Genomic DNA, 26,376 nt, shown 5'->3' with positions numbered 1-26,376 from the left:
ATAAGACAGCAACATACAATGTCAGAAGCCTCAGCCCAACACTTCTGCTGCCTGCAACTCATTGCTGGAAAGTCTCTTAAAGGAAGCAGAGCTTCTTACTTTGTAGACTAAAAAAAGGAGTAAAATGTAAATATTCTCCTGAGTGATCTACAGTAATACTCAAGGGATTGGCAAATCTGATGTTCTTCTTAGAAGAGACAAAGCTGAAGAACTGGAGAAGGAAAGAATCTTGAGATAATTTTCTAAGACTTTACCCTTTTTCTAGGGCTGAGTCCAGGAGGGACTCTTGATTTCTTTGCCATGTGATGGGGTATAGACCTAGTCAGGGTCACCCATGCATCCATATGTTTCCCAGAGTGGATGTTTTCATTTCCTGCCACAGACCCTAACTCAAAACTAAACTTCAACCCACAACCTTGTGCCACTGTGTTCACATGCGTGCTGAGGGATGTTCTTGGAAGTTATGAGAAAATGTAATCTATGGTCCAATAAACTTGGGGATTTAATGAACTAATGTACAATTCAAGAGTGCAATAGAAAGTACAGTGTTTCCCTAATACAGCAGTTCTCAGACTGTGGTCTGTACAACTCAGTGAACCAATATTTTCCAAATAATCAATGCATGATGTTACAGAATCATTCATGCTTAAAAGATTCATTATAGCACAAGACAGACTAATGGATTTTAATATAACAAAGTGCAAAAAGTGCTCTGATACGGTTTCAGATGTCATATTGCCACAAACCTTTAAGAAACTACCATTTGTCAAGTTTTGGTATAGTATTAAAGAAAAATATCCACAATTTTCTAAAAAGGTTATAAAATATTTCTCCTTTTTCCTACTACAAATCTGTGTGAGGCCAAATTTTCTTCATATGCTCAACCAAAACAACATATCACAAAAGAATGAGTGGAGAAGCAGCTGAGAATGAATAGCTGACTATTGATCCAGACATGAAAGAGATTTGCAAAAAACCAAACAAACAAAAAGTAAAACTATGCCACTCTTATCACTAAATTTTTGGGAAAATACAATTATTTTTCACAAAAAAATATTGTTTAGGCTTACATATATGGGGCTTATTTTGTTTTTCAATAAATTAAAACCTTTATAATTTTTCAGTTTTAATTTCTAATATAAAAGTATTAATAGATATAACCCACATGAAACTCTTTGGGATACTCAGTAATTTTTTAGAGTGAAAAGGGTCTTCAGATCAAAAAGTTTGAGATGCTTCCCTAATATATTTTGATCATGGAAGCCTTTCTGTGTGGAACACCTTGAGCATATTCTATGGAACATACAGTGGGAAACAGAGTCTCATGTTGTGCTTATAAAACTATTCCTGGGGGCTTCCCTGGTGGCGCGGTGGTTGGGAGTCCGCCTGCCGATGCAGGGGACACGGGTTCGTGCCCCAGTCCAGGAGGATCCCACATGCCGCGGAGCGGCTGGGCCCGTGGGCCATGGCAGCTGGGCCTGCGTGTCCAGAGCCTGTGCTCCGCAGCGGGAGAGGCCACGGCAGTGAGAGGTCCGCGTACAGCAAAAAAAAAACCCCAAAACAAAACAAAACAAAAAACTATTCCTTTTCGTGTCTCTTCTCCCTAGACCTTCTTCAATAAGTTAATTTATATGCTGCTCAAAGGGTTTCCTCTCACACAGTAGTTTTGTGCTAATAACCCTGGCAGTAAATGCATATATCTTTTCTGGCAAATACAGGGGGATGCTGACTTCATTTATTTAGAAGAGGCCATAATCTACAGAATTATTTCACTGAGCAAATGCTACAAATAGGAGAAATGATGACATAGGTTAACATGCTCCTATAGCAGATAGTCTGCTATGAGATACCGTGCCAGGATGTCCCAAGAGCATAAAGGATATCATGTCAGCTAGAATCGGGGCCAATTTGGTTTACCATTCAGTTTCCGACAACAGGAGAGTCACTGACTGAGATGCTTATGTTACAAATTACTCTTTTATAAAACCAGCAGGATGACAGTAATTTATTACTCTGAGTACTGACAATTTGTTTGTAAAAACCGTAAGCAAGCCAAAAATAACTTAAGAACAGATTCATATTTCTACCGTGGCTTTTTAGAACACAGAGTAAGGCCAATTCTTTACTTTCAGCACGACTCGAAGCCCCAGTTCCAGAATTAAGTTATAAATCTCTCCTCCTGTCAGGTAGCTGAATAACTGGCTAGAAGCCTGTTCTCAGATGGCTATAAAAGATTTTGGGCAAGAGTCAAAAGTGTAAAGTGTTGAACAGCTTATTCCATGCAAAAACTCCCCCCAAGGAAACTCAGTCCTTCTATAGAGCTGGCACGGAGTACGGGCTGTTCAGTCCTCTAATTTTCATTCTGGAATTTACCCAAATAACAGCAACCATTAAATATACTTATGCAGTTTTTTAAGCGTCAAGTTTATAAAAATGTTGTTCAAGGATGACCGGGATCTCATCCTGAGAGCTGAAGACGCTCATCTTGGTCTCTTTTTCTTTTTACTTAAGACTAGAAGTGAAATTAGCATGTAATCTGCTTCTGGTAAAACTTTCTTTAGTGAAAAATTTTTATAGCCATAAATGCTTACTAGTTTTAGGTTCCATTCTAGTTCATTTAGTCCTCCCAGGAACTCTACGAGATAGAGACTATAATTATCCCCATTTTACAGATAAGGAAACAGGCTCAGTGTTGCCTGAGGCCACCTAGTTTACAGGTGGCAGATAGGACTAGAATCCCGGAAGTTAGTCCCTCTGAACCAGACGCTGTCCCACCTGAGATGCATGATCAATAACATCGAATGCTTTTTATTAAGAAGATATCCTATTCTGTGCATAAAATAGTGGTTTTTAGCTCCAGATGAACCATTATTTCAAAAAGCCTTCCTTACACTCCAGTGTGTTAAGCCCCATTCTCTGTCTTCCCATCACGCCCTGTCCACAGACCACGTGGTATTTACCTGCTGCTGCTTCTGTCTCCCTTCTAGCCTGTACTACATCCTCCCACCCAGTACCTGGAGCAACAATCTGAATGAGTGAGAGAACCAAGGAAAGAACAAACAAAAGTGAGTCTCCACAAATCCACTTAGTCACGAAGAACATTAATTTCCAAATGAGGTTCGTGCATCATGGAGGGTATGCAAAACAAAACCCAGTGGAGTGCAGGGAGAAAACATTAGCATTTCTCTTTCTATTCACCAACATTTACCACAAGGATTGGCATTAGCATCCTCAGAGTCTGCTCCAGTGCGTGGGGCAGACAGCCACACAGGCCGGCGAGGCACTCAAGGCCTAGCATGGGCATTCCTCAGCTTGTGGGGTTAGCAGCAAGGCCCTCACCTGCTTGCTTGCTTTCTGTAGCCAGTTTACATGGGCCGAACTGAGAAAGTGGCTGTCGGGATTATATTTTGAATTGTATCTAAAGTAACCCTCACAAAACGGCCAGGTGGCTTTGAATGAGTCCTGCACAGAACTGCAAAAAAATGTTAGCAACAATACAAGCACAAATAAATGGGAAAATAGTAGAGCTGGCGATATTGTTTTTTTACCATTTCTCATATAATATCTTTCTCACCCGTATCATAAGATATAACAACAAGCTGGTCAGATCGGACTTGAAGTTAGCCAAAAAAAACCCCAAAAAACAAAAAACCTGAAAGTATCAAAACTTAGATTCATATCCACTATTTTTTACCAATGGTCTCTGCCTAAGTGAATATGATACCTTGGGAAACTGCCTAATAATACTCTTCTACAGCTTATAATTAAATATACTTTTGTTAACAAGATCAAAAATGTGGAGCTCGCTGATCTAGAACTTTGCTACTCAAAGTGCAACCTTCAAAGGAGCAGCGCCTGCGTCACCTGGAGGCTTGTTAGAAATGCAGGCTCTCAAGGTCCATCCCAGACCTACTGAATCAGATTTTGCATTTTAACAAGATCCCCAGGTCCTTCCTAGGCACACCTCTGTTTGCGAAGCACTGCTTTAGAACACACATCTTAAATGATCTGAATCCTAATAGTTCAGCTCTTATGTATACGCTTAGAAAGATGTCTCTGTTGAATTTCTGAACTCATAAACTTCTGATTTTAATACCTATTATCAAATGTTCTTCAAGACTATAAAGAACTATCCCCATGAACCAAAACTCCAGTGAAATAATCTACGTATAACTACAGCATTAACTCCTTATTAATTCCAGTATCTTAAAATAAATGTTCTGATCCTGTTCAACAAAAACTATCCAGCCACACCTTCATCTTTTTGATCCCCACCTCCACTTACTTTTGTTTGACCATCAGCTTTGAACACATAGCAGATACTCTGCTGATTGGCTGCATCGTCTTTAATCAGACAAGCAAAATAACTTGGGTCGTGACTGTTATGAATCAGTCTGTGAACTCGCTGAGGCTTACACTCGAAGATGCTGGAACAGATCAGTGGATCCCATTGTTGGCTTTTTCCTGGTTCAGGCTCACATCTCAGTCCGGAGGGTGAAACACAAAGGTGGACTTGCTTGGTACCAGACTCCTTTGTGGAGGACTGCCCACTGAGCCTTCGCACCTCTGCCACGACCCAAGGCAGCATGGGCATGGTGGTCAGAGAATGCACGGGTAAGAAGCCCACCAGCTGGAGGCTAAATTCCACCGAGACCTCGCTAGGAAATGGATGTTTCCTTGCTGTGAAGGTTATTGGTTCCATGTTGGGAAAGGTCTGGAAACTCAGCAAAACATTGCCACTGTTTTCTATTTTAGACCAAACAATCTATTTTACATGCTTCTGATGCAGAATCCTGCAGGAGAAAAACAGAGGCATTAGAATTTAATGAAGTCGCAGCATTTCAGAGCTTAAGAGGCTGAAGCCCAAATAGAGGAAGAAATAGATATTAGTTCACATACGCTGTTCTGCCTAGAAAGAGCTTTCTTGAAATCGTATTACATATAAAACCTGAAAATGCCGTAACTGTCACACTCACTACGGGTTACAAAGATCCCACCGGGAAGACTCCGGTTAAACAGAAGCCTCATAGAGCCAACAAAGGCCAGCACCATAGAAAACAATATAGTGTGCTGCTTGGACGGCTTTAAACCCTGCTGCATTATTTAACATACTTTCAAGGAATTTTTTAAGATGATTAAATTCAGTACTGGTGGCTTCCCCCAAGAAAGTAATCTTGCAAGAAAAATATATCAGCTCTCTATCATCACAGTCTATTGAACCAGTCCAGTTTTCAACAACTGACCTTATCACTTATGATACCATTGAAGCTTTAAAACGCTCTTCCTGACTTCCCTGGTGGTCCAGTGGTTAAAACTCTGAACTCCCAACGCGGAGGCCATGGGTTCCACCCCTGGTCGGGGAACTAAGATCCCACATGCCACACGGCCGCGGCCAAAAAAAAAAAAGAAGGCTCTCCCTGGTGTAGCCCAGAGGTTCTGAATCACCAATTCAAATTCCATTAACATGTACTTGGCAACTATTATGTTCTGAACACCATCATAAATATTTTGTTTCGTTCATGTACTACAAGCACCCTAACACCTCGCATCTCCTCATCAATAGAGGGTGTTTCCTGTACTAGGACCCAAACTCACTCAGTGGGAAATTTTTCCTTCTCTACGGGTGATTTTCAAAAACCACATTTGACGTATCTTAACACCCTCCTGCTCCACTGGATGACAAAACCCTTTTGTCCAAAGCTGAGTTGTCTACAGGATCTCAAGCTCTATTCCTTACTCATTTGCTCCCTGGACCTTCATTCTCTCATGTATTCCCTGATCATATATACACACGCTAAGAAGAAACTCTATGAAGACGGAGACTGCATCTTATTCACCCACAGAGTCTGACTCAGAATAGGCTCAATAGATATTTTAAGAGAGTGAATGAAGTCTCTCTCCCATCCAAAGAAAAAGATATTTTCCCTTGACCTCAAACCTCCCCCGGCCTCAACTCTTCTTTCCCTACACAACTGTCTCCAAGGTAAAGTCTACACTTGCTGTCTCCACTCCCTCCTGCCCATCCACAATCTAGATTGCAGCCAGAAGTAATGAAGAGCCCCCGCAATTGCTCCCATTAGGGTCGCCCACATCCTCTGGCTGTGAACTTCAAAGGGGGACTTTTAGTCCTTAGCTGCCTTGTCCCTTCTGACGACTTTCTCAATGTTGACCACTCCATCCTGCTTGAAACTCTCCTGGTTCTCCTCTTACCTCTCTGGTTGCTTCTTTTCAGTTCCTTAATGGCTTTTCGCCCCTGCTTGACTCCATCCTCCCCCCTCATTCCACCTGCATCCTTTGGACAATTTCACCTAATCTCTTGATGTCAGTGACCACATTCTAATACTCCTGCTGCCACTGATAACAGCTTACTTTCATTAGGTACCAGGCACTTTGCAACTGTTCTCATTTCACTTTCATAACAACCTTCATCTCTCACCTTGGTCTCAGTTAGAGAGTACTATTATTGCCATTTTTACCACTTAGGAAATTGAGGTCCAGAGAGCGTGAGTCGCTTACCACAGGTGATTTGAGTTTGCACCTGATTCTCAACCTGTCCTCCTGAATGCTGCACAAGAATGCATCTACCACATAAACCCTAATGATTCCCATATGTTTGCCTCCTTCCTGAGTTCCAGATCAGGAGAGTCTATTAAGTATTTCTATCTGGATGTCCTACCCAGATAGCGTCTCAGCCTCAATTTAGCTGTTTTAAAACTAATTCAGTCTCACCTCCCTCCTTTCCAGAACTTCTCTTCCTCCCCATAAGCTACATCTCTGCAACAGCATCACAATTTATTTTATTGGCCCAGTCAAAAGCCAAGGAGTCACAGCTATAGACTGAATGTTTGCGTCCATCCTCCGTCCATTCATATGTTGAAATCCTAACCCCCACTGTGATAGTGTTTGGAGGTGGAGCCTTTGGGAGGTGAACCCATATGAATAGGATTAGTGCCCTTATAAGAGGCCCAGAGAACTCTCTTTCCCCTTCTACCATGTGAGGACACAGGGAAAAGACAGCAGTCTATGAACCAGGAAGCCAGCCATCACCAGATACTGAATCCACCAGCACCTTGACCTTGACCTTCCCATCCTCCAGAACGTGAGAAATAAGTTTCTGTTGTTGGAAACTACCCAGTCTGTGATGTTCTGTGACAGCAGCCTGAACAGACTAAGATAGTCATTCAGATCCCTTCTTCACCCTATCACTACTTCTAAGCTGACTTCACATCTAAATATATCTTATCTTTTCTCAGCTGGAGAAAAGGTGCCCCCATCTTCAATCCAGCCTTCACATATTTCCTAGAGTAATTCAGCTAACCCATAAAATGGATCACGTCACTCCTCTGCTAAAATTCCTTAATCACAGCCCCCCGTAAAATCCAAACTCCTCTACGAGGCATTTAGGATCTCTTCAGAATCTGGTCCTGTCTATATCTGCAACTGCATATTCTCCCCTAAAATGCCCTCCTTCATGCACTTTTTGGCTCTGAAGATAGGTAAATAGGCACAGTTCCCCATATGAGATATGATTTCTCACACCTCTGTGCCGCAGTGCATACTGTTCTCTCTCCCAGGAACACAACGCCTGTCACCAACTGTAGAGGGCCTGAGAATTTACCCTACTTGCAAGCTAACAAGTCAGGCTGCCACAAGTTAGCCTCCTGGTAGAGGACATGAGACTTCCAGGTCAGAGACAAGGGACCATTTATTACTCAGAGCAAAAGCAGTAGCTACAGAGGCAGCATTTCTGCTGGTTCCCTGACCCTCAGTCCCCACAGGCAAGGTGACACCTGTATCCACAGTGGGTTACAGGAAAGGCACCTGAGTTTCGGGGGACTGAATATTTTACAATGGGGAGTAAGCATGTCTGTCCTTCAATTCTGGAGTGTCCTCCAGAGAGAGAGACTATTTCTATCTTCCATGGCTGCTGCTATTAAAAAAAAGAAAAAAGAAAAATTGAAAAGGTAGTCCAGAACAAAGAAGTCAGTGCCTCTGCTCACAAAATAGAGTCATGACAGACCCAAGAAGACTCTCCCAATGACTCCCACTCTTGTCCTCTAACCTAATCCCAACTCATATACAAGTCCTGGTTCAAGCAACTATCACCTCTTCCTTCCAAGGTGATTTAGGGCATCCATCACCATGTCCTGCTGCACTCTGTACCTATCATCATATTTACTTTTAAAAGTTTGAGTAGGTTTCCCTCAACAAGTCTGTAAGCTTCTTAAACTCATAAGGTCTGGGGTCTCTAAAACCAGTATTCAAATTCTAAACCTTTTCTGAACTAGAACTGAAGTCTATTCTTTTTACTCTATGTTTTTGTGTGTGATATATATGCATATATCCTAAGAATTAATTCTTATAATAAATTTGAACATAGTTAAGGGCTAATTTTTTAACTTTAAATGTTCAAAAGTTCAGAAATAAACCCATATTTTATTTAGAGTGCTAAAGTATTTCATGAAAGTGTATTCCCTGTCTCTTTTCCTTTAAAGTACAGTTTCTCTTGATGATGAAAACAGACTTGAAGTTCATATAACCCCATAAATAATGATCTCTCTCTCCTTTTTTTTCTCTCACCTACAGGTGAAAGTGGCATTAAATGTCTGGCTCAGCTTCCACTCCTATAACTGAATCTGTTTTAAGTTCTAACTGCTGACAGCTGGTAATCCCAAGACATGTTTAAAGCAGTACTAGAATTACTACAAAGGATAGACCCAAGAGCTATCAATTAGTGTAGATGAGGTAGTTATTAATATGGTGGCAACAAGCATAGCAGAATTACTTTGTTTTCTTGTAAGGGAATATATGCATAGTGCAATAAAAAATTACACAATTTAATTGTTTGAATCATTTGGTAAATAATCAGTCATCAAATTAGTTCTGCCATTTCACTGACAAAACTATTTGGATGCCTTGAGTTTTCACTTTTCAACCAGCTGGAGCACATCACAGTTTCTTTGTAAAAAATAGATTGGACTTTAACACTGTTAATAAACTATCAAATAGTAAGTTCTACTTCAGACACGTCATAATTATTTATAAACAATTCAGATTCTGCTGACATAAGATTCATGGTAACTTAGACTAGGTAATTATTTACTGTTCAATAAAAAGTTCCATGATGATTAAATAGCACGACAGCAGAGTAGAAGGATGTGCTTTCACTCCCTCTTGTGAGAGCACCAGAATCACAACTAACTGCTGAACAATCATCGACAGGAAGACACGGGAACTCACCAAAAAAGATACCCCACATCCAAAGACAAAGGAGAAGCCACAGTGAGATGGTAGGAGGGGCGCAATCACAATAAAATCAAATCCCATAACTGCTGGGTGGGTGACTCACAAACTGGAGAACACTTATACCACAGAAGTCCACCCACTGGAGTGAAGGTTCTGAGCCCCACGTCAGGCTTCCCAACCTGGGGGGCTGGCAATGGGAGGAGGAATTACCAGAGAATCAGACTTTGAAGCCTAGTGGGATTTGACTGCAGGACTTCGACAGGACTGGGGGAAACGGAGGGCACCCACAAAGTAGTGTGTGCATTGGGACCCAGGGGAAGGAGTGGTGAGCCCATAGGAGACTGAACAAGACCTACCTGCTGGTATCAGAGGGTCTCCTGCAGACATAGGGGGTGGTGTTGCTCACCGTGAGGACAAGGACACTGGCAGCAGAAGTTCTGGGAAGTATTTCTTGGCGTGAGCCCTCCCAGAGTCTGTCATTAGCCTCACCAAAGAGCCTGGGTAGGCTCCAGTGTTGGGTCGCCTCAGGCCAACCAACCAACAGGGAGGACACTCAGCCCCACCCATTAGCAGACAAGTGGATTAAAGTTTTACTGAGCTCTGCCCACCAGAGCAACAGCCAGCTCTACCCACCACCAGTCTCTCCCATCAGGAAACTTGCACAAGCCTCTTAGATAGCCTCATCCACCAGAGGGCAGACAGCAGAAGCAAGAACTACAATCCCGCAGCCGGTGGAACAAAAACAACATTCACAGAGAGACAGATAAGATGAAAAGGCAGAGGTCTATGTACCAGATGAAGGAACAAGATAAAACCCCAGAAAAACAACTAAATGAAGTGGAGATAGGCAACCTTCCAGAAAAAGAATTCAGAATAATGATAGTGAAGATGACCCAGGACCTCAGAAAAAGAATGGAGGCAAAGATTGACAAGATGAAAGAAATGTTTAACGAAGACCTAAAAGAATTAAAGAAAAAACAGCTACAAGAATTAAAGAACAAACAAACAGAGATGAACAATACAATAACTAAAATGAAAAACACACCAGAAGGAATCCATAGCAGAATAACTGAGGCAGAAGAACAGATAAGTGACCTGGAAGACAGATTGGTGGAATTCACTGATGTGGAACAGAATAAAGAAAAAAGAATGAAAAGAAATGAAGACAGCCTAAGAGACCTCTGGGATAACACAAAACTCAACAACATTCGCATCATAGGGGTCCCAGAAGGAGAAGAGAGAGAGAAAGGACCCAAGAAAATATCTGAAGAGATTATAGTCGAAAACTTCCCTAACATGAGAAAGGAAATAGCCACCAAAGTCCAGGAAGCACAGAGAGTCCAAGGCAGGATAAACCCAAGAGGAAACACGCCAAGACACATAGTAACCAAACTGACAAAAATTAAAGACAAAGAAAAATTATTGAAAGCAACAAGGGAAAAACGACAGATAACATACAAGGGAACTCCCATAAGGTTAACAGCTGATTTCTCAGCAGAAACTCTACAAGCCAGAAGGGAGTGGCATGATATATTTAAAGTGATGAAAGGGAAGAATCTACAACCAAGATTACTCAACCCAGCAAGGATCTCATTCAGATTTGACAGAGAAATCAAAAGCTTTACAGACAAGCAAAAGCTAAGAGAATTCAGCACCATCAAACCAGCTCTACAACAAATGCTAAAGGAACTTCTCTGAGTGGGAAACACAAGAGAAGAAAAGGGTTTACAAAAACAAACCCAAAACAATTAAGAAAATGGTAACAGAAATATACATATCAATAATTACCTTAAACATGAATGGATTAAATGCTCCAACCAAAAGACACAGGCTTGGACTTCCCTGGTGGCACAGTGGGTAAGAACCTGCCTGCCAATGCAGGGGACACGGGTTCAATCCCCGGTCTGGGAAGATTCCCACATGCCGCAGAGCAACTAAGCCCATGTGCCACAACTACTGAGCCTGCGCTATAGAGCTAGAGCCCATGCTCTGCAACAAGAGAAGCCCCTGCAACGAGAAGCCCGTGCACCGCAACGAAGAATAGCCTCTGCTCGCCACAACTAGAGAAAGTCCGTGCACAGCAACAAAGACCCAACATAGTCAAAAATAAAAAAAATTAAATCTTAAAAAAAAAAAAAAGACACAGGCTTGTTGAATGGATACAAAAGCAAGACCCATATATATGCTGTCTACAAGAGACCCACTTCAGACCTAGGGACACATTCAGACTGAAAGTGAGGGGATGGAAAAAGATATTCCATGCAAATGGAAATCAAAAGAAAGCTGGAGTAGCAATACTCATAGGAGATAAAAATGACATTAAAATAAAGGCTGTCACAAGAGACAAAGAAGGAAACTACATAATGATCAAGGGATCAATCCAAGAAGAAGATATAACAATTATAAATACATATGCATCCAACATAGGAGCACCTCAACACATAATGCAACTGCTAACATCTACAAAAGAGGAAATCGACAGTAACGCAATAATAGTGGGGGACTTAAACACCTCACATACACCAATGGACAGATCATTCAGACAGAAAGTTAATAAGGAAACACAAGCTTTAAATGACACAATAGACCAGATAGATTTAATTGATATTTAGAGGACATTCCATTCAAAAACAGCAGATTACACTTTCTTCTCAAGTGCACACAGAACATTCTCTAGGATAGATCACATCATGGGTCACAAATCAAGCCTTAGTCAATTTAAGAAAACTGAAATCATATCAAGCATCTTTTCTAACAACAACGCTATGAGATTAGAAATCAATTACAGGGAGAAAACCGTAGAAAACACAAAACACATGGAGGCTAAACAATATGTTACTAAATAACCAAGAGATCACTGAAGAAATCAAAGAGGAAATCAAAAAATACCTAGAGACAAATGATAATGCAAACACGACGATCCAAAACCTATGGGATGCAGCAAAAGCAGTTCTAAGAGGGAAGTTTATAGCAATAAAAGCCTACCTCAAGAAACAAGAAAAATCTCAAATAAACAATCTAACCTTACACCTAAAGGAACTAGAGAAAGAATAACAAACAAATCCCAAAGTTTGCAGAAGGAAAGAAATCATAAATATCAGAGCAGAAATAAATGAAACAGAAACAAAGAAAACAATAGCAAAAATCAATAAAACTAAAAGCTGGTTCTTTGAGAAGATAAAATTGATAAACCATTAGCCAGAATCATCAAGAAAAAGAGGGATTTATTCAAATCAATAAAATTAATTTATTAACCAATAAATTTTATTTTATAATAAATAAATTTTATTTATTAAAATTTTAATTTTAATAAAATTTTAATTAATATTTTATTTTTAATAAAATTTTAAATGAATTTTATCAATAAAATTAGAAATGAAAAAGGAGAAATTACAACAGACACTGCAGAAATACAAAGCATCCTAAGAGACTACTACAAGCAGCTCTATGCCAAAAAAATGGACAACCTGCAAGAAATGGACAAATTCTTAGAAAGGTATAAACTTCCAAGACTGAACCAGGAAGAAATGGAAAATATGAACAGACCAATCAGAAGTAATGAAATTGAAACTCTGATTAAAAATCTTCCAACAAACAAAAGTCCAGGACCAGATGGCTTCACAGGTGAATTCTATCAAATATTTAGAGAAGAGCTAACACCCATCCTTCTCAAACTCTTTCAAAAAATTGCAGAGGAAGGAACACTCCCAAACTCATTCTACGAGGCCACCATCACCCTGATCCCAAAACCAGAAAAAGATATCACAAATAAAGAAAATTACACACCAATATCACTGATGAATATACATGCAAAAATTCTCAACAAAATACTAGCAAACAGAATCCAACAACACATTAAAAGGATCATACACCACGATCAAGCAGGATTTATCCCAGGGATGCAAGGATTCTTCAATATACGAAAATCAATCAATGTGATACACCGTATTAGCAAATTGAAGAATAAAAACCATATGATCATCTCAATAGATGCAGAAAAAGCTTTTGACAAAATTCAACACCCATTTATGATAAAAACTCTCCAGAAAGTGGGCATAGAGGGAACTGACCTCAACATAATAAAGGCCATATACAAACAACCCACAGCAAACATCATTCTCAATGGTGAAAAACTGAAAGCATTTCCACTAAGACCAGGAACACAACAAGGCTGTCCACTCTCGCCGCTATTATTCAACATAGTTTTGGAAGTCTTAGCCATGGCAATCAGAGAAGACAAAGAAATTAAAGGAATACAAACTGGAAAAGAAGAAGTAAAACTGTCCCTGTTTCCGGATGATGTGATACTACACCGAGGGAATCCTAAAGATGCCACCAGAAAACTACAAGAGCTAATCAATGAATCTGGTAAAGTTGCAGGATAAAAAATTAATGCACAGAAATCTCTTGCATTCCTATATACTAACGATGAAAAATCTGAAAGAGAAATTAAGGAAACACTCCCATGTACCATCACAACAAAAAGAATAAAATACCCAGGAATAAACCTACCTAGGGAGACAAAAGACCTGTATGCAGAAAACTATAAGACACTGATTAAAGAAATTAAAGATGATACAAACAGATGTAGAGATATACCATGTTCGTGGATTGGAAGAATCAATATTGTGAAAATGACTATACTACCCAAAGCAATCTACAGATTCAATGCAATCCCCATCAAGTTACCAATGGCATTTTTTACAGAACTAGAACAAAAATCTTAAAATTTGTATGGAGAAACAAAAGACCCTGAATAGCCAAAGCAGTCTTGTGGGAAAAAAATGGAGCTGGAGGAATCAGACTCCCTGACTTCAGGCTATACTACAAAGCTACAGTAATCAAGATAGTATGGTACTGGCACAGAAACAGAAATATAGATCAGTGGAACAGGATATAAAGCCCAGAGATAAACCCACACACCTATGGTCAACTAATCTATGACAAAGGAGGCAAGGATATACAATGGAGAAAAGACAGTCTCTTAAATAAGTGGTGCTGGAAAAACTGGACAGCTACATGTAAAAGAATGAAATTAGAACACTCCCTAACACCATACACAAAAATAAACTCAAAATGGATTAAAGACCTAAATGTAAGACTGGACACTGTAAAACTCTTAGAGGAAAACATAGGAAGAACACTCTTTGACAAAAATCACAGCAAGATCTTCTTTGATCCACCTCCTAGAGTAATGGAAATGAAAACAAAAATCAACAAATGGAACCTAATGAAACTTAAAAGCTTTTGCAAAGCAAAGGAAACTACAAACAAGACAAAAAGACAGCCCTCAGAATGGGAGAAATTATTTGCAAATGAATCAATGGACAAAGGATTAATCTCCAAAATATATAAACAGCTCATGCAGCTCAATATTAAAAAAACAAACAACCCAATCCAAAAAATGGGCAGAAGACCTAAACAGACATTTCTCCAAAGAAGGCATACAGATGGCCAAGAAGCACAAGAAAAGCGGCTCAAAATCATTAATTATTAGAGAAATGCAAATCAAAACTACAGTGAGGTACCACCTCACACCTGTTAAAATGGACATCATCAGAAAATCTACAAACAACAAATGCTGGAGAGGGTGTGGAGAAAAGGGAACCTTCTTGCACTGTTGGTGGGAATGTAAATTGATACAGCCACTATGGAGAACAGTATGGAGGTTCCTTAAAAAACTAAAAGTAGAATTACCATATGACCCAGCAATCCCACTACTGGGCATATACCCAGAGAAAACCGTAATTCGAAAAGAAACATGCACCCCAATGTTCACTGCAGCACTATTTACAACAGGCAGGTCATGGAAGCAACCTAAATGCCCATCAACAGACGAATGGATAAAGAAGAAGTGGTACATATATACAATGGAATATTACTTAGCCATAAAAAGGAAGGAAATTGGGTCATTTTTAGAGATGTATATGGATCTAGAGACTGTCATACAGAGTGAAGTAAGTCAGAAAGAGAAAAATAAATATCGTATATTAACGCATATATATGGAACCTAGAAAAATGGTACAGATGAACTGGTTTGCAGGGCAGAAATTGAGACACAGATATAAAGAACAAACGTATGGACACCAAGGCGGGGGAAAGTGGCGGGGGGTGGGGGGTGGGGTGCTGTGATGAATTGGGAGATTGGGATTGACATGTATACACTGATGTGTATAAAATGGAGGACTAATAAGAACCTGCTGTATAAGAAAATAAATAGGGCTTCCCTGGTGGCGCAGTGGTTGCGAGTCTGTCTGCCAATGCAGGGGACACGGGTTCGAGCCCTTATCCGGGAAGATCCCACATGCCGCCGAGCAACTAAGCCCATGCTGCACAGCTCCTGAGCCTGCGCTCTCTAGCCCGCGAGCCACAACCCCTGAGCCTGCGTGCCACAACTACTGAAGCCCATGCACCTAGAGCCCGTGCTCTGTAACAAGAGGAGCCACCACAGTGAGAACCCCGCACAACGCAACCAAGAGTAGTTGCTTACAGCAACTAGAGAAAGCCCACACAAAGCAATGAAGACCCAATGCAGCCAAAAATAAAAATAATAATAATAAAATTTTTAAAAAGAAAATAAATAAAATTAAATTTAAAGAAAGAAAAACAAAAGTTCCATGAAACAGAAGAACCATTTGAATAATCCTAACGAACCATCAGATTATTTTTTAAGCCATCTCAATCCACGTCATTTTCACGCAATCTGTGACCATCCTTTAGGCCCCAGGTAGAGCCACCTATTCCAGGAAGCATCTTGTGTCTCAGACCTCAGTAAGAGATACTCTGATCTGAGACAGCCTTCACTGATTTCTCCTAGATTTGCGTGGCTAGGGCAGTGCCATGGACAGGTAAGAGGGACTACAAGGAAAACATATGAAGAGGAACAGAATCTAAGTGCTTGCCCTATTTCGCCCAAACGATTATTTCCCAAACACTACCATAGGGGTCTTGAATAAAATAAAGCTGAAATCTTATAAAATACAGTAAATTTTATTATTTAGGGACTTCAGGGGAAGGAAGAGCTGATAGTGCCACACTTCTTAAAAAGTTACTTCTTCGCTAATTCTCTGTAATTTGGGGGGTAGAAAACTTAGGTACCCAGCACAAATGGGTAAATAATTCATATAAGAAAATGTTTTCAAATAAATAAGATTTATCTCTGTGTGTGATTTTTTTTTTTTTTTTTGCTGTACGCGGGCCTCTCACTGTTGTGGCCTCTCCCGTTGCGGTTCACAGGCTCCGGACGCGCAGGCCCAGCGGCCATGGCTCATGGGCCCAGCCGCTCCGCTGCATGTGGGATCTTCCCCGACCGGGGCACGAACCCGTGTCCCCTGCATCAGCAGGTGGACTCTCAACCACTGCGCCACCAGGGAAGCCCTCTGTTTGATTTTTAAACTATATTTTAACAGAATTTTAAAAATAAATTACATATATATACATTTCATTGTTTAAATTCTTAACTAGAACCCGGTAAACGTAAGTAACATGTTTTACACAGAATAAAATAAATTGTCCTTTTCTTAATTCAAAATTATCATTATGAAATCATCATGATCCACCTGTTATTATTCTATGCATTAAAAAGTAATGTCCTCAAGAAAAAGAAAAAAGAAATACCCTGATCTGTTATTCTGGTGAGCATCTAGTCGTGTTCTCAATAGTAGAGTCATCTGTGGACAAGCCTTATCCCTTACAGAGACCATCTGTGTTCTACACAACTCCTACCCACCAGAGCCCACAAACATGGTAGAACTCAAAACACAAAGATACTCTCTTATTAGAATAGTTCCAATAACCTTGTTAGTGAGTCCTGCTATGCTAAGTATCCCTGGAAGCACGCACCTAGAATCACAAAATTTTAAAGCTAGAAAGGTCCTTTCAAGCCACTCAGAAATTTCCCTCATATGTGAGGGAAATGAGGAAACTGGAGAAGCCAAATGGCTTGTCCAAGTTTGGTGGCAGAATTAGGACAATCCAAGCCCCTGACTACCATCCACGTGCTGCAAAGAACCTCAGTTTTCTTACGAAAACACTTTCAAGTGTGAAGTTGAGAAAACAAGTTACTTCTCCAAATCTCAAGTTTATTCTTATAAAAGAATGGAACAAGATCATCCTCAAGTTTTCTTCTGTCCCTAAAATCTGGTGAATCTCATTTTCATAATGCATAATACCACATGTCCCCGGCATGGTGTGGGGATAGAAAGCTGCTCTCATCTTCCCTTCAAGAATATAAACGTGGGAGAGGTACGTGAAGAAAGGGTGGGAGGAAGCGAGAGAGGTGATGGTGGGAGTTAGCTGGACGCCATTGGGAATCCCCTCTCTTCCCAGGCCCCCCTCCACTCCCTCCCAGCAAGCCACAGAGAGTAGGATGGGGACTTCCCAGTAGCTAACCATACCACAGCCCCTGCTCCAGCCTCCCCTCTCACCTCCTCAGAATGCTGGTGGGAGGGCAGGAGGGCGAGATAGATGGATGAAGGAGGGCTGTTGGAAGCTTCTAGCTCCAGGCCAGGTTAGGAGCCAGTCAGTACTGATTAGCTGTCAGGGACCTGCAGGATAGACAGGGAACCCCGAGTGGCCACTCATTTCCCCTTGAGAATCAATGACTTAATTTTTCTGTTCTTTACCCTAGAAAGAGTAGGCATGAGGCCGAACAGGATTATTCTGCCACCTGAATAATCTCATGCAGTGGGATCACTGGCTTGGCTCAGCTGTTTGTCCATTTCCTGCACAGAATCCCACCCAATCAGGGCAGTGTGCTGCTCACCCAGAAATCGCCCACAAGTCCCAAAGATCCTTGGAGCCGTCGGCTATTTCAGTATCACGCAGAGCTCCTGGAGTCAGTGCTCCTAACATTCACATCATCAAGGATGCTCCAGTACTAGGCTTTGCCTCTCTAATTTGACACATAAAGTAATGCAGTTTTGAGTGGTTCCCTTCCCATATAAATCAGAGCTAATTCAAGCCTAGTCCTTTAGAATGCCACTGTCACTTCTTGTATTTTCTACTGTATTACACAGGATAAAGGGGTTGGGGGGGGTCCCAGTTGGCCTCTAGGGGTTATGTCTAACCCTCCCTGCTGCATGGATGCTTTAAGTTATTCTCCTAAAAGTAATAATATTAACTGTTAACACATAATACCACTAACTGTGAGTCTGTTAACAGCTTTAGCTCTCACAACAACCCTGGCCAATAAGGACCATTACTGATCATATCCAAATAAGGACTATTATGGACTATAATGATCATTATCAGCTCCAGTTTAAAGATGAGAGACCAGAAGGAAGTTGCTGGCACAGAAAAACGAGGTCACTTGCTCAAGGTCATACTAGCAGCAAGTGGCAGAACCAGGATTCGAACACAGGTCCCTCCACTTCACTCAGGTGAAGGTGGCCTCCTAGGGAAGTGGGACACAGAGACCGTCAACAGCTGGTAATAAGGGAAGAGGGGCAAGCTGAATTATTTCTTCAGAGTTGCCCTTTTCTTCCTCAAACCTCCTGGTACTACGACAAGCAATGTCACATGGGATAAAAGGTTAACACCCAACCAGAAATGTTACCATAGCGAAAGGAGAAATCTCCAGAGCTCTCAGTGGGAAAGATAAAGGTAGACTAAGTGGAGAGTTCCAGTTACAAAACTTTACTTTGATGCTAATAATTTATACCTACACCAATGGACATTTCCCCCATTTTACTGGCTTGCCAGTGGCTGGACAAATCCACATGAAGGCATTTATCTTAAATATCGCTTGATTATTTCATTTACTACTTTGAGCCACACTTAGTCCTTTCATGTCTCCTTGCACTCAGCTGATAATCTCAGGATACTCCACTGTGTTCACTTCAGAAAATTTCCCCTAAACATTTCCACAGCGCCCTTTAATTCACAGCTGTGCTCACTATCCAGTGGCCCATGTTTTGTCAATGGGTACTTAATAGAGAATTCTGGAGAGCAAGCACTTTTTATGGCCTTTTTTCCCTATACCTTGGTAGGAAAAAAAAGAAACTGGCAGATTCAAGACTGCCATAGCTTTCCACTTCAAAGAGCTGTAAAACACTTGTTTACAAAAGCAGTCAGTCCTATTTTATTTATTTTATTTTTACTAATTATTCTATTTTTATTTATTTATTGGCCACACCAGGCGGCTTGCAGGATCTTAGTTCCCCCACCAGGGGTCAAACCAAGGCCCCCTGCAGTGCAAGGGCAGAGACCTAACCACTGGACCCGGAGAATTCCCAGTCAATCCTATCTTATGCAAACTTTTTCATGCAACGTCCTTATTCCTTAAGACATTCTTCAAGGTTCCCAGGAAGGCGACAAGCAGGAGGCAGACCTCCTCCCCAAGCAAGAGAAGCCATCTCAACTCTAGGAAACGGTGCGGAACCCAGCTGTTTCGGGGATCCCTGACCAAGATAGTGACAGAACATCAGGTGGTCAGAAACATGAAGAGTCGTTCTGCAAGGTGGATTCGCAGCCTCTTGGAACAGCTCTCCGTTCATTCCTCATCCCGACCTCTCCCCACCACAGCAGGCTCCCAAAACACAACAAAACCCGGAGGTGGCCATGCTTCAGCTCCCACCAATCTCATCTTAAGTCTGGGGAAGAGAATGAGTTTCTGCTTTCCCAAAGAAGGGGTTTTTATCAAGGCCTCTGCAGTTCCGTTTAAGGACAGAGCAAAAAGTTTAGAAGTCTGGACTTGTAGAGATAGCGGAGTTTCGCGGATGTGACCCATTTAAACCAGGTCATTTTAAAATGCTCTTTCAAAGTCTGATTATATTAATAAATGAAATCACCCAATTATCTAAAAGGACGAACGAGCGATCTATGAAGTGAATACCCATGAATTAATGTAGGGCACTCTGAAAGCTAAACTGTTTGGTGGGAGGAACGATCATATCAGTTTCGATTTTTTTTTCCTTTTTAAGTAATTTCCAGAGAACAATCTATTTAAATGAAATCGCCACACGAAAAGCCGCCTCTAGGTGGATTTCAAAGTTAATGACATCTCTTTTAAACACACACACACACACACACACACACACACACACACAACAACAACAACAACGTGTGGCGAAGTTTGAGGGGTTCTCATAATCACAGACCGATCCGGAAGCTGCTAGAAACAATTAAGCAGGATTTCAAAATGACTGGTACAGGATGTGCCCATAGAAAGAAAGTAAAGTTGAGCGCACTGGTGGAGCTGCCAAAGTTGCTACTGCAAAGTACCCTGAACTTTTACAGGGTGACCTGGGGTCACTCTGACCGCCCTTCCTCCGTCTGGTCGCCTTACAAACAAACGCACTAGCCCTAGTGGTATCTGGCGGGAGCGGGGAGGGGGGAGATGCGAGAACTGCGAGCGGGAGTGAAGGGCGGGGCAGAGGGAGGGTGCCTGCAGGAGCTCCAGGGTCCTTCTTAACTCGAAGAACGAGTTTCGCTGTCGTCCAAGTAGGGGACAATGAGGTGGCAATGAACTTCCTCCCCCCCGAGAGACCCACGCGCGGCAAGGACAGCAGGAACGTCCCTGGAGCGCTCGACTCCAGCTTTTCCGCGGGCCCGGGCGCGCAGGGGCCTGTTAGGGTTGGGGTCGGCAGGGATGCCCCGCGAGGAGGTGGCGGGCTGGCGTGGGTGAGGCCCCAGGAAGCGCCTACCTGTGCGGCGGCGCGCTCAGAGCCCGCGGCCCGGCCGCGGCGCGCAAGTGCTAGAGGCAGCCCGGGGACGGCCTGGGCGGGCGGGGCGCGCATCGCGCCCGGCGGGCTGTTCTCTTCCCGCCGCGGGGCGCCGGGAAGACTCCAGCCTCTTCTCCTGCCGGCTGAGGACACGGCAGGTCCCGCGGCGGCTGCAGCAACAGGCACTGAGGCGCGGGGGCGGCGGCGGCGGCGGCGGCGGAGGAGGAGGAGGTGGAGGAGGAGGTGTCTGCGCGCGACTCGCGTTTCCTCCTCCGCTGCAGGGCGAGCGCAGGGGAGGCGAGGGGAGGGCAGAACCCGGGAATCTCCCAACTCGGTCCCCATGGACCTGAGAGGGAGAAGCGATGCTTCCTCCCTCTCCACTGCGCTGTTTGACTCGCGAGCGGCATGGCCGGGACGGGAAAGTCACACACGGTCAACAGCTGCTGCAGTGCGGGTCCGTCGCGGCCTCCCTCCCTTCGCTATCTCTCCCTCCCCAGCTGTCCATCCTCAACCCGCCCCCTCGCCCTCCAGCCGCGGCCCGGGAGAAGGTTTGCCGGGCGCCGCCCCCACCCAGCCCCAGAGCAGGGTCTTGGCCGCCGAACGCCTAGGGCTCCGGGGACGCGGAGCCCCGCGCGTGATTAAGGCCCTCGAGGAGGGATGTACGGTCTCACACCCTGTCTTCGGCGGCCTATTTATAGCAGGTGGCACTGCCCGCCGCGCTCTCCGCCTGCGAGGCTCTCAGCAGGTGGCACTGCCAGCCAGCTCTTCGCTCCCCTGCAGTAGCCTCGCCTCATCTGCACTCTCGCCTTCTCTCTCAGAAATAGACCGGGTGAAAACTGCACAGAACAGAGCAAGGCGATCAAGCCACTTGACTACCCCCCGCATCACCCCTTCTTCCCGTCCTAGGCAGGGAGTGAATTCGGCACTGGCATCCTATGCGGCGCTTGCAGGCAAGGGTCGAAAATCGGGGACTCAGGGAATAGCCGGAGGCTGAAGTGCCTTCGCCTATTAAACACCAGTAAACCCGTTCCCGAACTGCGGAGTGACGCAGAGGCTACATTGGGCGCTTTTCCCCTTCCTCCTGGTCTAGCGCACGCACGTTTCTCTCTCTCTCTCTCTCTCTCTCTCTCTCTCTCTCTCACACACACACACACACACACACACACACGCACACACACACAGACACACACACACCTCGGTGTTCCCAACCCTCGAGTCAGGTTTGGAGAAATTCCCAGCGGCCTAGGAGAGACACCAGGGAGATGTAAGACGTATGAGAAAGCGGGCTCCTAGGACTAGAGGGCAGTGTGCAGGAAACAGACAAACCTCCCAAATCCCTGTCCCACCAGGTAAAATGGGAGAGTTTCACTCCGGGGGGTAGGTAGAGGGATCTGAGGAAAGTGGGGGACTTAGCAGAGAGGGGAAAGCAGGAAGAAGGGGGAGCTGGACGTGGGGTAGGTGGGCAGGGGGCTAGGCAGCGGCAGAAGGGGACGGCATCGCTCAGGATTTTTTGCTTAGTGTTAGCTGCAGGCTAACTTTAGGGAAGTAGCTGAATCTGAGCTATAGGGTTGGACGTGAACCCAAGTCCCAACTCTACCACTGGGTGGGCTTAGACAAGCTCCTGGACCTCTGGTCTCCATTCTTTTACCTGTAAAATGGGACCAATACACACTTTATGAGGCCATTGTGAGGATACAATGGCAAAGTGTACATAAAGTGCTTAGTACAGGGGCACATATATGGATCTCTACTAATGGCAGCAGCTATTGTTACCGTGGCTCAGGATGCAAATACAGGTCCAAGGTTCTCCCCTCCCTCCTTCCTCCCTTCTTCCTCCAGGAACAGTGAGTTGCTAGAAGCTGAGGAGGCTCTTGGAGCCTTTTCTTTTTTAAGATTTTTTTTTTTTATGCGGGCCAATCTCAAAGTCTCTATTGAATTTGTCACAATATTGTTTCTTGGCCAGGAGGCACGTGGGATCCCAGCTCCCTGACCTAGGATTGAACCCACACGCCTGGCAGGGGAAGTCTCAACCACTGGACCAGCAGGAAGTCCCAGGCAATTGGAGCCTTTTTGATTAGGACTACCTTATGGTCCCTGATCCCATTTCCCTGGATGCTCACATCCCAGGGAGTTATATTTAAATGGGATACAAAAGTTTTATCCACAGCTTTATTTAAAACTTATAATACTGGTAGCTATTATTCGTTGAGGGGCTAGTCTATTTGGGGCATTGTGGAAGCCACTTTATATATATTGTCTCTAATCCTCACAAAAATTCTTTAGGGCAGAGATGATTAAATCCACTTGACTAATGAGGAAACTAAGAGGTTAATGCCTCTTTGGACCACAGAACTAGTAGGTTCTGGGATCTAGATCCAAAGACTGTTATAACACACTTCCTCTCTGGTCACTGTGTAGCTCTCTTGTAGCACTCAATTCATTTTTTGTTATAGCACAGTTATTTGTGTACTTAGCCTCAAATCTTTTTAAAAAAAGAGGTAAGAGGACTTCCCTGGTGGCACAGTGGTTAAGAATCTGCCTGCTAATGAAGGGAACACAGGTTCGAACCCTGGTCCAGGAAGATCCCACATGCCGCGGAGCAACTAAGCCCGTGCGCCACAACTACTGAAGCCCGTGTGCCACAATTAGTGAAGCCCACGTGCCTAGAGCCCGTGCTCTGCAACAAGAGAAGCCACTGCAACGAAAAGCCTGCACACTGCAATGAAGAGCAGCCCCCGCTCGCCACAATGAAGAGTAGCCCCTGCTTGCCAAAACTAGAGAAAGCCTACGTGCAGCAACAAAGACCCAACACAGCCAAAAATAAATAAATAAATAAATAAACATAAATAAATAAAATAAAACTAAGCATGTCATTTGGTTAATCACTTATTGTGAATAAAACCTCATTTTAAAAAAAGGAGGTAAGGAATATATGCAGACGTAAATAATGATTAGAATGTTTGCTGGGTTATGGAAATTGTTCTTCATTAGGTTAGAAGACCAGGTCAACCAGTTAAACCGTATTGTTACCTCTTGGATCACACCATAATCATTTCCCATTTTTGTCTCCAACTCACTCGTACAGTTCTCATCCCCTTTCTGCAGCAGCCTGCTCAGTACATTTACCTCCAGAGTGCTAGATGTCAAGACAGGCACACTCACCCATTTCGCTGACATCCCCAAACTGCCTTTCATACACGACCGGCCAGATGATAGTTGAAACTATTACCTAACAACACTGGTCAGGTCAAGGCTGGACGCTGCACACATCCTGGCCAGAACTCCCTTCCAACCTGCCTTTTACTCCCTTTGCGTTTCCTCATTAATCCCCTTCACACTCACTCCATCCACACCCCCAGTCCCAGAGTGCAGGAAAGCTTAGGTAGAGGTAGGCAGCCAGATGGTGTGCTAATCAGGCCACAAAGGTAGGAAGTGGAAGGGGTGGGGTACAGAGGCAGACCCGGGCCCCATGTCTCTCATAATATTCCTTCCCTCCACTCCACTGCTGTAATCTAGCAAGTTGTGGCTCAGAGGTTGACAACTTAGTGGCAAATGACCATTTCCCTGACCCTGTAACCTGAGTTAGGAAAGCGTCACGACCTTGTGAGAAGCAGTGATTTCTGCATCACTTTTCCAGTTCCCAGGGTCAGTTAGTGCCCTAGGGATAATAACAAGGGATTTTATAATACTTTTAGCTTCCTGGAAACAGAACTCCCTTTATAATATGTGATAAACATTGTCAAACTTTTTTGCTGCAAAGCATTGTCTCAGAGAGTAGAGGAGAGCCTGCCATCAACCTCATTGGCACTCATTTCTAGCAGCTCTGGAAGAAATAACAAAGCGGACTTTGGGACTAATGGTGTTCCTGGGATGGCAGGATAAAGACTGTTGAACAGGAAGGGGACATCCATGTGCAGAGCAGAAAGGTAAGAGTGACAACCCAGCTCTTAACCTGCAAGCGCCATTGCTCTAGGAGGGAAGTGGCTCCTTTCCCTTGTCACACAAATGTGTGACTCCCAGCAGGGCTGGGACACTGCCAAGGCAGAGGCTGGGGCAGCAGGGCCTTGGTGATGGCAACAGAGAGCTCTCTGGGGCCCGAGATGGGAGTTCTTTGTCACCATTAACAAAACCAGGTAGGGAATGGGGCCAGACACTGTTGTGACTCTGCTTCCAGCCCCTGATTCTCCTGAAATCCTGCCATGGATCATTCTGGGGGGGGCTGCCTCTATAGATTCTTTCTTAATTTAGCTACTTGCCCCGTAATTAGTTGTTCATTCCCCAAAACCAGGAGCACTGATATCAGCTTTAAGATGGTTGTGGAGCTCTAAAAAATTGTGAACCACTGGCACCATTAAATCAAGTTGGGAGGCCCAGAGGCTGAAAGAAAACAGAGGCCACTTTACTTTTAAAAAGATAAGGGCGGGCTTCCCTGGTGGCGCAGTGGTTGAGAGTCCGCCTGCCGATGCAGGGGACACGGGTTCGTGCCCCGGTCCGGGAAGATCCCACATGCCGCGGAGCGGCTGGGCCCATGAGCCATGGCCGCTGAGCCTGCGCGTCCAGAGCCTGTGCTCCGCAACGGGAGAGGCCACAACAGTGAGAGGCCTGCGTACCGTAAAAAAAATAAATAAATAAATAAATAACGGGACCATATATAAATCTAGAATGAAAAGTCTAATGGTTAATGTAGAAAAGAGACCTTTAATAAAATTACTCATTATTATTACATCTATCAGTTACTTATTTAAATGTTCATATTAGTTGGAAATCCAAACTCTGATTATTGCTATGATATGTTTTCACCTAACTTCCAAATGTACAAAATAAGGTAAGAGTTTTAAACTAGTGGATCTATTTCCAAAATTGGCGTAGAGGCAAGAAATTAAGATTGTATTGGATAGAACCCTAGGAGAGTAAGGTGGTTCACTGGTTGTTTGGTGGTGGCTTCCTGGAGCCCTCGGTGGAGAAGGTTTCTAAGGCAACTCTGAGCTCAGTGGGAAAGGCTGCGAGATGGAGAAGCGGCATGGCTGCCTGGGGCTAGGAAGAGGCAGCATCGCAGCACAAATGCTGGGTCACTTGCCAATCTTGCCGACCCAAGGCATGACTATTAGCATCTAAAGAGTACATAAATCATGCCCAAGTATCTTTATGAGCTGTAAGAAACATTCTTCACAGCAAGAAAATGAAGTCAAGCGCAAAGAGTACATTACATTGACTTGCCTACAATACAGGGGCCTTGAAATTGCTTTCCGAAAAGCTTGAGAATGATAAAATATACTGGAGTAAATAAAACAAGTAGATAACCGACGTAGATTTTGAAATTTCACCTATTAAAATAAACAGAAATGTTACTGCCCGGGAGAACTTGCACTTGTGCTTGCAATGGATGAGACTGCATAAATCCATGCGGTGTGAGAACGGGTGAGCTACGTCCTCAAGCCCCAGCGTGACTGCTGCGAGAGCCTCCTCT

The 26,376-nt window shown here is 43.5% G+C and overlaps 1 protein-coding gene across 6 annotated transcripts in view; it reads right to left on the bottom strand.

Moving 5' to 3' along the window:
* The window catches only part of TBC1D1 (TBC1 domain family member 1), a 363,204-nt gene extending 342,085 nt beyond the window's left edge, over positions 1–21,119 (bottom strand). For 2 of the 6 annotated variants that reach the window (XR_004349956.1, XR_004349957.1), the window contains exons 1-2: positions 20,892–21,119; positions 4,286–4,793 (exon numbers count right to left, since the gene is read on the bottom strand). Coding sequence is in view for 4 of the 6 variants with exons in the window: in XM_032632302.1 (XP_032488193.1) it covers positions 4,286–4,702 (417 nt within the window). In the remaining 2 variants the exon portion in view is untranslated. The remainder of the gene's footprint in view (positions 1–4,285; positions 4,794–20,891) is intronic. The other 4 variants (XM_032632304.1, XM_032632303.1, XM_032632302.1 and 1 more) reach the window with 3 other exon arrangements.
* Between the last annotated feature and the right edge of the window lie 5,257 nt (positions 21,120–26,376).

The sequence above is a fragment of the Phocoena sinus genome, chromosome 5, assembly GCF_008692025.1.
Source record: "Phocoena sinus isolate mPhoSin1 chromosome 5, mPhoSin1.pri, whole genome shotgun sequence".
Taxonomy (NCBI): domain Eukaryota; kingdom Metazoa; phylum Chordata; class Mammalia; order Artiodactyla; family Phocoenidae; genus Phocoena; species Phocoena sinus.
This window is presented reverse-complemented; position numbering and strand designations above follow the sequence as displayed.